The 12140-nt window shown below is 32.2% G+C and overlaps 1 protein-coding gene across 1 annotated transcript; it reads right to left on the bottom strand.

The window, feature by feature from the left end:
• Positions 1-5643: 5643 nt before the first annotated feature.
• LOC129300457 (translocase of chloroplast 34-like) lies at positions 5644-10024 on the bottom strand. Its single transcript, XM_054939035.1, has 8 exons — positions 9865-10024; positions 9228-9337; positions 8954-9061; positions 8741-8865; positions 8343-8607; positions 6390-6458; positions 6150-6311; positions 5644-6061 (listed from the first exon to the last, which is right to left on the bottom strand). Exons 2-8 carry the CDS (start codon positions 9321-9323, stop codon positions 5942-5944), a joined length of 945 nt encoding a protein of 314 aa, XP_054795010.1. The 5' UTR covers positions 9324-9337; positions 9865-10024; the 3' UTR covers positions 5644-5941.
• Between the last annotated feature and the right edge of the window lie 2116 nt (positions 10025-12140).

The raw sequence follows: 12140 nt of genomic DNA on the forward strand, positions 1-12140 counted from the left end.
AAGCTAATTAGACAGTTTGATCAGTTGGACCGAGTTGAGCTAGATTGAACCGGATCCTGGAGCGGGTCAACAAAAGGTCAAAACAGTCTAAAAAAATAAAATAAAGAAACCTCCTGGCTCTTAAGTTCAATCAACCTCGCTGTGATTGGAAGTGCGTTCTGACGTTCTGTTCTTAGTGTTCGTCACTTCTTCAGTCGTTCAACTTTCCTTTCATGTTTCTTCACAAATTAGATCTGTTGCTGACATCGTCGCCGTCTTCACTCTTCACGTCGGCAACGTGAATCTTCCTTCTTCCCCTTTGCAAGCCTCCATCCATGTGTTGCTTCTCGCTAGTTTTTTCTTCATCAGTTTCTCAGACGGAGCTTGCAAATGGCTGAGAGAGAGAAACGTGGTGGAAAGAGAGAATGCGAAGATGGGTACGACGAGGGAAAAAAAGCCAAAAGTAAAAAAATATTAAACGGCGACTTTAGGTGAGTCGATAGACTTAGGATAGGATTGGAGGGAGCCATCATCAGTTTGATTTAGCTTTATTGAGCCTTGTGCTCATTGTGACCTTGAACTTTTTTTTTAAAAAAAAAAATTACTCAATTTTATTTTTTTATTTAAATAAATTGGTTCAATGACTTAAAAAAATTTATACCAAAAAATATGGTTTAAATTCTTAAAAATTTAAAATATATAAAAATATTTATTATTAATATATAAAAATATTTATTATTAAAAAATTTATAAAATATTTATCATAGATATATAATGATATATCATTAATAAATATAATAAATCAGTCATAATATAAAATATAATAAATGTTAGGTTATTAATTTAATTTGGTCATATAACATAGGATATATTTGCAAAAGTCGTTACTCTTAAAATACATTTTTTTATTTCACATTAAGAAAGTGATTGTAATTTTCCATGCCAACTTTAAATATTTAGGCTATTTTCTAATTAAAAAATAAATGATACTAAATAAACAAAACTGCACAATGTAAGCTTTAAATTATTTATAAATATTATAAGTGTTATATACTGTTAAAATATATTTATAAAAATATTTTACTTTTACATTTTTAAGGAAAAATTATTATAAAAAACCTCACCACCAAATTAATTGTTGAAAAGGAGTTGGAAACTTTTGGAGAAGGAGGTCCTTTGCTGCCATTAATTGTTGAGAGCTAAATGACATAAATGCCCTTCTATAAAAAAAAAAAAAGAAAATATAGAGCAAGGTCTTTCGTTGTCAATATTTCACACAAGGTCTTTCGCTATCAATAATTTCATATCAACACTTAATACAAGGTCCTTAAATGTCAATATGTCAAAAAAGGCCATATGCGTTGATCTTTAATCATATGTAATAATTCTTTCACTGTATGTATTTGAACTTTTATTATATGTAACATCATTTATTCTAATAACATTTTTTGATGTTTTAAAAATTTTCAACTTAGAAACATTTTGGAATACTAAAAATAGAGGTCTTTAGTCATATATAGCGATTCTTTTACTATACATATTTGAACTTCAATTATATATAAGAGAACTTTCATTTATTCAAAAAATACTTTTGCGTATTTGAATATCATTCATTAATTTTCCTTATAAATATTTTTGAAAGAATGTGCAATCTTTCTTCCTCAATATATGATCGATCTTCAATAAAATATAAATTTATTCCATATATTTAAATAACACTTATGCATATTTGAATATTATTCACTAATTTTCCTTATGGATATTTTTAAAAGCATATATAATCTTTCTTCCTCAATATGTGGCTGATCTTCAATAAAATGTAAATTTCTTCCACACATTCGAATATCACTCATTAATTTCCTTTATGGATATTTTTAAAAGTATATACAATCTTTCTTCCTTAATATGTGACCGATCTTCAATGAAATGTAAATTTTTTTTATATTCGAATAACACTTTTGCATATTTAAATATCACTCATTAATTTCTCTTGTGGATATTTTTGAAAGCATATGTAATCTTTCTTCCTCAATATGCAACTAATTTTCAATTAAATGTAAATTTTTTCACATATTCGAATAACACTTTTGCATATTTGAATATCGCTCATTAATTTTTCTTATAGATATCTTTGGAAGCATATATAATATTTATTCCTTGATATGCGACTAATCTTTAACAAAATGCAAATTTTTTTCATATATTTAAATAACACTTTTACATATTTGAAAAAAATGAAAACCTATTTACAATTTCTTGAAGTGATATTTGAATATCCAAAATGATTATTCAAATAAATGAAAGAAAAATTATATTTCATATTTTAGTCAAATATAGCTTAAAACTTGAGGTTTGAATATTACATCAATATTACAGTTTCAAGATATCACAAATGGATATTTTAAAAATACAAATTGATATTTTGAAAACACATGGATATTTTGAAAACATAAATGAATATTATAAAAATTTGCTCATTTTTTATGAAAACATTAAAGAATATTCCAAAAACGCAAATGCATATTTTGAAAATTTGCTCATTTTTCACGAAAATTCATTTTGATATTTTGAAAACCAAATGTTAGAAATGAAAGAAAGTCCCTAAACAACTTATATACTGGACAACTTTATTCATTTACATTAACATAATGCATGGTTCATGTTTTACACTTTACAATGAGTTTAAAATAAATTTACTTTACATTTCATGTAGCAAAATAATTGAACACTAACAAATATTCACTAATAAGTAAAATAACACTTGAAGCAAGAAATTGAATATGCAGACAAATAAAAGTTACAAAAGGTGAAATTTTATGTCCTTAAATGTGTATATAATTATTTATGCTTTACCAATGAAAACAATTTTACAGACATGAACATTTGTAAAAGATTTATCCTAACAATACTCCTAATCTACTCATCCTAGCCTCTTCCTTCTCTAGCACAGCCACCTTCTTCTACCAGTTCATCCTTGCCTCTTGATTCTCTCAAATTTGCAATGCTTCTATCCTCTCCAAGTCCTGTTATGTCAAATATGTTGGAAATATTATAAAGAGATTTGTAATGAATGACAAAATTGAAATTGATGAAACTAGTTTATATTCCAGGCTGGAGGAAACTAGTTTGAGAAAATTTATTTTTAAAGTTAAAGTTATACCTAACTTACAGTCCTAGTAAATTATGAAAAATTTAAAATAATAGTTATATACTTACTTTCATTGCATCCTGCTTGTATACACATATGTATAAATTTAAAATATCCTTCTTGCATCCAGTATGTCATTTAATTTAGAAGCATATGCAAAAAGGGTGAGCAAGACTTTAAATTTTTCACCCTTTGACTGCAAACTTGATAGCAAAACAAGTCAAAGAACTTAAAATGAAAAAGCCAAAATGAGATAGCATAGCAAATCATGTAAGGAGAACTTCAATATTCAATTTAATGAAGACAAAGCAAAGCAAACCGATCCATCATGCTGAAAGTACGGAAAGGAAGTAAAACTTATATATGAAAACTAAGGAAGTAACGTTGAGAAATCCATTATGTGACTTTAAGCTAGAGGATTTGTTATAACTAAAGATTCAAGCTTAAACATATTAGAGTAGATATATTTCAATCCAAAATTTTAAATAAAAGTTAAAGAGTAATATATAGAACAATAAAAAGTGATGAACTTTCACAAGTATCCCAATCCTCAAAACGAATGAGGATTCAATTCCATCTACAAACAAGTTTCATGATTGATTTTCTCCAAATCATTAAACATAAAATTCAATTCAAAATATGATTAAAGGTATTGGGTGGTGAAAAGGCAAACCTTTGCTCACAAAGTGCCAACGACACCATAGACAACGATGACGAAAAGAGCCCATTGTAGAAGAAGTGACTGCCCTTTTCCTAAATCATCCTCCAACACTTTGATTGTAGAGATAGTTGACCACCTTCTTTAACAAAGCAGCTGACTGAGAAGAATTGAGTAGGAAACAACTACAAACAACATAATGCAAGAAGCACAATTCAAGCAAAAAAACCAATGAGATAAGAGGGAGGGGTGGTTGAATCGTCCGTCACTACCGCAGGATTGGTAGGATGCTATTGACATTGTTTTGGGTTCCTCTGTTGCTATTGCTATTGGGATCATACCCTTTACTCGTCGTCACCATCAAAATCACAGAACCAAAACGATTGCACGAGAGTTGGAGAGGATGGGGCACGAGCATTTTAGCCTTTTGTTGCTTCTATTTAATGCCAACAAAAGACCTAATATCTCAAGTCCTTCTTAGCAAAATAAATCTAGTCAAGTCTACTTGGGTAATATTCCTTATTTTTAATTAATTTAATTATTTTATCACTAATTTAGCCATCGGTCTAATCAATTGAATGATAAGAATCATGATTTGTTAATTTTTTCGATTTGATGTTCGGTTCAATTTTGAAAACATTAAATTTAACTTGAACCGTAATACCTCACACTATAGCTTTCTCTTGCAAAGCTTGTACAATCCTGCTCATAATCCCTTTCTATGGATTTACATCTCCCTGCCATTTTGGCGCCAGGCTTAGCCAATCACATTGTCAAACTTATATGCACAATAGCTCATGAATAATCTTAAACCCCATGTTTCTCCAAAAGAATAAAGGGGTCGGAAGTGGGTGGATCTCAAATTGCAATTTACAGTCAAGTTCCTCGTTCTTTCTTCCTTTTTTTTTTTTTTGTTGGGATCGAATAAGTCACGTTCCTTTTAAGACACTACTTCCAGTACCAACAGGAGTTATTGCCTAACGAAAATGATTAAATTGATATAATATCACAAACCAACATTTAAATCTTTATTAGAAAAAATACCCACCTTTAATACACAATTAGACCTTGAATATGATAACATCTAATGTGAGAACACTTGTACGCAATAAGAAAAAGATAAAATATAATTTTTATTCTTTAACCTTCCGCAAAATTTCATTTTAACTTATTAACTTTATAAAACATATTTTCAACCATCACCATTATTTTCATCACACAAATTTTTTACATCATACTTTCAATTATTATCAACAAAATTCTCAAATGTTGAATTCTTAAATTTATTTTTTTAAAAATAACAATTATTGATATTAAAAATAATCATTTAAAATTAACAGCATTAACGTTGACTAAAATATTTTATAAATAAAATTAAGAAACTAAATTATAACCTCATATAAAATTAAAGGATTAAAAGTATATTTAACAAAAAACAAAAAAGACTACTCCCCACAAAGTAGATTAACAAAAAATTTTAAAAAATAATTATCATATCACCTTATGCTTGCCTTCCAAAACGGGAGATCCGAGGAATGTGTTACATTGCTTCAAGCCCTCAACATAAGGATGCAATAGTTTTCCGAGATGCTTGGGGTTAACAGGTTCTACTGCTAGAGAAGGGAAAAAAAAAATCATAAAGTTCCTAGTATAGAAGTTCAGAGTGAAGAAAGGGAAAGGAACAAAGCTTGGAAGGCAAGAGATGGCTGAAATAATTGTTTTCTTTTTCATAGTTCAGGAATACTCTCTTTCAAAATCATTCATACAGGTAGACTTGAAGAACATGCAAGGGATTTCGGAAAGTTATCAGAAAATCCTTCACTATCCCCTTCATTTAATAACTCCCAAACAAAGAAAAGGCTTCAATGGAAATTCATTTCTTTTCCCTTTTCCTTCCCTATGAATATCCTCCATTCAATTCAAGCATACCCTACAAGATCCAATACTTATTTAAAAGAGATTATTTTCTCCACAACGCAAGATGATGTCACCTCAAAATTATGAATAAAAAGCCCATGCCGCATAACTACTAGCATTAGCAATTTCTCTTGAAACCCACCAAACTGACTACAGAAAAAGATGGACAACCACTAGATGTGTAATCACGTTAATGGTAGAACCTAAACATGATTAAAATTGAGTAAAAAGGTGCGAAGCTAAAAGATATCTCTCCCGGAAAAATTTGTCTCGCTCTCATGCGTCTCCCATGATGGCCTGCTCTCAGTTGCAATATCCTTCTTGATAAATCCTCGTATTGGTTTAATGACAAAGAAATACTGTTGACAGGCAGATAAAATTGAGAAAAATTACTTTCTTTGTCAATGTATGATATAAAAAGAAACAAGACTCGATTCAGATACTTACTTGGAGTGCCAAAATAAGAGGAATCCATAATTTCCCTGTCTGATTTGGATTAGGCCCTTCAATCAACTTCTGATCCACATGAATAGATTCACTGCCGTTCAATGTGACTTCTGTGATAGTTTGGACTAACTTAGGAATCCAAGCAGCACCATCTGGAAGAACCTGTCACTCAGAAGCAAACCTTTGCTCAATATCTAACTAAAGAGAATACAAAGAAATACCGTCAGGCAAATATCTAACCTTTTCATCATTTTCGTTCTTATTGCATCTTCCACTGTTCTCAACCAAAACAACAGGGATAGTAGAAGCCTGGGAGACAAAAAGGCAAAACAAAAATTTAAAGTGTATGAATTACTGTTCTCCACTCAATGAAGTTATTGAAAGAGATCTATTCGTTAACAATTTATTCAATGATTTAATTGTTTATAACACAATGGCATCGTGTAATTTATGTAACTAATTTCATTTAATGAGATAAGGCTAGTTTTTGCTGCTGCTGCTATATATAACTGTTCTCAACCATGCATGCCTAGCACGTTACAACATAAGTCATCAAAGGAAAGAATTTCAGGAACACAAGCAGCATTACTTGAACAGAGGGTTACTTCCAAATGGAACCCACCAAAAAAATTGACGCAAGTAATCTCAGCAATACAATATTATCCCAAATGAGACTTCCCCTTGGGGACCTCAAAATTTAGTTCTTACCAAATACATTTGAAAAAAAAAAAAGAAAACATAAACAGCACACTTCAAACCTTGACCTGTTCACTGGTACTTCGTACCCTTACACTTGATTAATGTAAACTACTCCAAACTCTGAGGAAAAACCCAGCATTCATTGAAGCACCCAAAGAGTCTAAATCATATAGGAAGACTCTATCAGGAATCTGAAAAGGTAGGGCAATTTAATTACTGGCAGTTACTGATACTACTCTGAACTAGGCTGTGTTTGGTTCAGGGGAGGGAAGGGGATGGAAGGGAGAGGAGGGGAGGGCTTTTCAATGAATCTTTATTTGGTTTAGGTAACTAATTTATCGTTACATTGTTATACATTAGTTTAAATTTTTTAATTGTTCCTTGTATAAAATTGCACGATTTATGAAATTTCACTCTCATCATAATGTCAACATTATATATATATATATATATATAAAACCAATTATAATAATAATTTTTTATAAAAAATAAATTAACTCCCTTAATATGTAATAAAACATTGAAATCAAAAGCCACTGGGAATGTAGCTTTGATGGTTCGTTCCAGCTCAGCAAGTTCTTCCATTAGAGCTTGATGAAGATGAGGATGGCTTTCTCGTGGTGGAGAATCCGAGTTTTGGTTTCCCAATGCCTGATAGGAGAAGACACAGCAGCTTTGCTTGAAAAGAGAGGGAGCAGGTCACCATGGGGAGGAAAAGTTTGGACCTACAATCTATGGCTGCCCCACTGCTGTGGAGGCCTGCCACAAACGTTACAGTGGCAACACCACACGCTATTAATATTTCCAGTGAAGTATGTGAGGAAAAGGAGCATGTGAAACGTGGTTAACAGATCAGTTTCCGTTGAAGACTCAGGAGCTCTTGCCACCAGGGACATTTCCAATGAAGGTAAGGTCACTCATAAACGTGGTCTATTGTCTGAGCATTTATGGAATATCAATTGAAAATTGAGGGCACAGTAGGCAAAAAATTTTGCTCCCCTCCAAACAAAACCCCAAATTGGAGAGGAGCTAAAGGAGGGGAGCCCCTCCCTCCAAAATATCTCAACCAAATCAGGGGAGGACATCCCCTTCCCTAATCCCTCAAACCAAACACCCCCTAAAACTCAAGAGGAGGAATCAGGATCACACCATGTATCCCATGGCCATTGTAAATGGGTAACATGCCTTAAAATGAAAAAACCATATTGATCATCAATTCAACATGGACCAGAGTAAATTGATTCCTACATGTGAGACCAAATGTCATAAAAACAACCAGCTACTTTCCTCACGTGCTCTGACCAAGCATATTCCTAGATGAGAAATGCCTTTTTTTTTTTTTTGGGGGGGGGGGGGGGAGGGGCATGCGGGTTGTTCCATTCAAATGATCAATTTGTCTCTCCCATGTATAATTTTATCACCATTGCAAATAGAAATGCATTTGAGCGATGATATTCAGCTTTTACAACAATTACTAAAAATGCATATTTGTACCTGAGAGGCATCTTTCTTTATCCGAGCACCTGATCTAACAACTTTCAGGAGTGCTTCTGATCTTTTTGAGAAGAATTCATCATAAGGTAACCCATCTGGAGGTGAGAACTGAGCATGTGTGAGTGCTATAAGAGCCTTGTTCCATATTCCTTTACCAAAAGTATCAGTTATAGCTTTGGCAACCAACTTATCCAAGTTGTCCACTCTATATGCATCCAAACGGTCCACATAAAGAAGCACATCTATGGTCTTGTTCAAAAGGAAACTGCTCAAAAATCCGCACATCCCACCCAAAGAAAAGGAAAGGATAAGGGGAAAGAACCGTAAGCATTCAACTTAAGACCAGCAATACAACATGTGGAGTTAAGCGTTGAGAGATGTACTAAAGTGAAACATACCGTTTTATTATATCAAGTGCCATGTCGTTTATGTATCCACCTTCTATAAGACCAGGAGTATCGATAATATTCAATGTAAATCCAGCCCTTGATCGTGATACCATCACAGGTCTTGGTCCTTCCGACTTTCCGAGAATTAAAAGTTTAGTGACATCTAAATATAACAAGCAGCCAAAACAACTTATTAAACCATCAAGAGAGAGAAACATATACCTGAAATGGACTGATGGTGACCACTCTCTCTCCAACGATGGAGTTAACAGTAGAAGATTTTCCAACACCCCCTTTTCCCATCACAAGTATTGTCAAAGTGTTCACATTCTACAGCACCGTAAATAAGAAATTAAAAGAACACAGAGAAAGTTCTTTTAAACAGATTTTCTTCGAAACCATAAGTAATCAAACTGCAGAAAATTCTAAATTATTAAATTAATAGGAGTAGAAAATTTTCTCTATAAATGCATGAATTTGAAGGAAAAACGAGAACCTCATGTTTAAGTTTTCCCAGAAGTTCAAGCAGTTTTGTCTGGGTTGCAGGTGCAAATGTATTGATTCCAGCCCACTCACGGATTAATTGAGCCATTCTCGGATGATCCCCTAAGAAATAAATAAGAAAATTTAGGATTATTACATATTCAAAGCAATAATGATCTTCCAATTTCATCTTGCAATTATGATCATGAAGAGTGTTGCCTAGAGTGAGCAAGGTGCGCAATTGGCTGTTTCTGTCAATAGCTTCTAAATTCACAGACCAATAACCACAAGGAGATGATTTAAACTGAAGCTCCTTAATTGCCAGACAGAAATCGAGCCACGTCATTTACCAGATCATGCATCACAAATACCTTGAGAATTTTCTAAATTGCTGATGATGATGATAATGTAAAGAGATCAATAAACAGAATGCCAATATACAACAAATCCACCACCGCACAACAACAAAATCCAAAGCATAGCTAGTAAAGCCAATTACATAACATTCAAGCAAAAAAACAATAGTAAACAAAGTTAAAAATAATTAAAGCAAAGCAAGATACGGTGCGATGGCGTCCGTGTCGGTTGAAAACCACGCAAGGAACAGATAACGCGGGGAACAAACTCAAATCAAGCCCTAGGGTTCGAACCTTTTTCAATACTTGCCGGAAAATAACCACTCAGCGTTGACAACAGCCGACGGCGCCCGACGGCGAGCTCGACCTGCGGAATGTTAGTCGAAGAAGAAAAGGGCTCTACTTTTCTCTTTCTTTAGTCTTGAGACAGCGTTTCGTTCTTTTTGTTTTGTTTTTCTTGGTTTTTTTTTTTTTCGACCGAGGAGGGTTATGAGTTATGATCAGTTTTATTAATCATTTCATTAATTTATTAATATTAATTATTAATTCATTTCATTAATTCTTGTCCCTTTCCCATGCTTTATTTTGGGGCCAGCAGGATTCTTCCCCATGCTGAGGTCTTGCATCCAAATAAAATTTATATGAGGATCCTATTTAAATTTTTTTAGTACGCTAAATGTAATTTTAAAACTTACTGCCTCTAATCATTATCATAATGTATGAAAATATAAATAAATCAGTTTTTCCTGTCTTTAAACACACATACATATATGGAAATCTGGCCCAAAAAACCGTACATGTGGGGAAAAAATTAAAATTTATATTAATTTAAGGAGTAATTGTATCTAAACAATATTTTCAGTGCAATATTAATTCATAATTTACCAAAAGCTTTTTTCAAAGAGTAGTTGTATATAAATTATCTTTTGTTGGCCAAAAAGTTGTATATATATTATCTTTCGATACAATTTAACTCACCGTGCTTTGAAATGTTATTCATTTTTTAATATCCAACCAATATTTTTTTAAATATAAAATGGAAAACAAAAACTAAACAATGATACTAATGTCTTGTACAGAATTTCATTTAAACTAGGGAAAGGGGAGAATAAAGGATAAAATTCAATAACACAAGATAGCACCATCTTGGCAAATGTATCAGTAATTTCATTGGCATTTTTCAAAATTCATTGACTATGCATTTCCCACTCTCGAGTTGAAAGAGCTTGAATTTCAATAGTGATTCCAACATAAGGGTAAGCGAGGGGTATATCAATATGGATCATATCAATGGCTTCCTATAAGTCAAATTTCAAGATGATCTTCCTATATCCAAGGTCTCAAGCCAATTTGAGGCCCTACATATAAGCCTAAAATTCAGCATAAAGTGGATCACCATCAATCATCTTGTACATGATGACATAAACCATTCTCTAAATGCTCCTTAGAGTCACTATTCAGTCTGCCACATTTAGTAGTGTTTGGATTAGTGGAGAAAGCACTGTTGAAAATTGCACCCTAGAGTCCATCATTGTATTATGCACATTGTTATTTAATGAATTTCTCTTTTATTATCATATCAATTGCATATTCATTATGATAACTGTATCCTTGGACAAATTATAGTGATTATTCTAAATGTCCCTGATCGGTCATCTATGAGGAATCATAGATGAAACAAGACTATTATGACTTTGATTAATTATAAAGATACAAATCAAAGTCAGAGACACTTGGAAGAGTACAAAGTACTAGATCGACCCGCTATGAGAAAACTGCATGGTACAAGTTATAAGCTTATTTTATGTATAACTATATCACTTAGCCCTTTGACCTGAGATCATCATAGATTTCTACATGATGGCTATTGAATTTTGATCTAGTCAAAAGTCACCTTTAACTGAGTGATCATAAAGGCTATAATTGAGTTTAATTTTATTCATGCATAGAAAAATGAGTGATCAAGATGAAATTTGTCCCTCACATTAAGTGAGAGATATTATTGGGCCCCTCGATGAGTAAGACTAAGAAAATGTATGGCTATACTATAATAAAAATGATTTCTCCATTGTTACAGTTAGTCCACTCAGAGATTGAGAAAGTAATGGTAAGGTAAAGGAGAATGATAATTTCATGTCTCATACTTGACTGAAATATTGCGTGACAAAAGGGCTGTGATACAATTGCATGATAGGTTACATCGGATCATCGATCACTATATGAATTAGGTAGTTGTAAAGTCTTGCTAAAGGTCACTTGTGACTTGTGGGCTGCTAGAGTAACTAGCCTATTGCCAACTTTACATGGGCCTATAGGGTCACATACAAGAATAGCCCTTGAGTTATAATGTCCAAGTTCATTGAATCTAGAATATGTGTAAATTCAATGAAAGTAATATATGGTGAATGAATTATATATATATATATATATATATTTGAATATTTATTTGATAAATATTTATATGAAATATAAAATTCAAAATATAATTTTATGTGTATATATATATAGATTCATATGTGCGTGCGCGTGCGTGAGATATATATAAAATTAAATATGCATAATATATATAT

This window comes from Prosopis cineraria, unplaced genomic scaffold, assembly GCF_029017545.1.
Source record: "Prosopis cineraria cultivar Desert tree isolate PC_DT_omini unplaced genomic scaffold, ASM2901754v1 PC2, whole genome shotgun sequence".
NCBI classification, from domain to species: Eukaryota; Viridiplantae; Streptophyta; class Magnoliopsida; order Fabales; family Fabaceae; genus Prosopis; species Prosopis cineraria.

Coding starts and splice junctions, on each gene's coding strand:
- LOC129300457 (XM_054939035.1), bottom strand. CDS start 9,323: ATGGCTCAATTAATCCGTGAGTGGGCTGGAATCAATACATTTGCACCT. Junction 6,459..8,342: donor TAAAGAAAGATGCCTCTCAG/GTACAAATATGC, acceptor TTTGTCTCCCAG/GCTTCTACTATCCCTGTTGT. Junction 6,062..6,149: donor CTCTTATTTTGGCACTCCAA/GTAAGTATCTGA, acceptor GCCTGTCAACAG/TATTTCTTTGTCATTAAACC.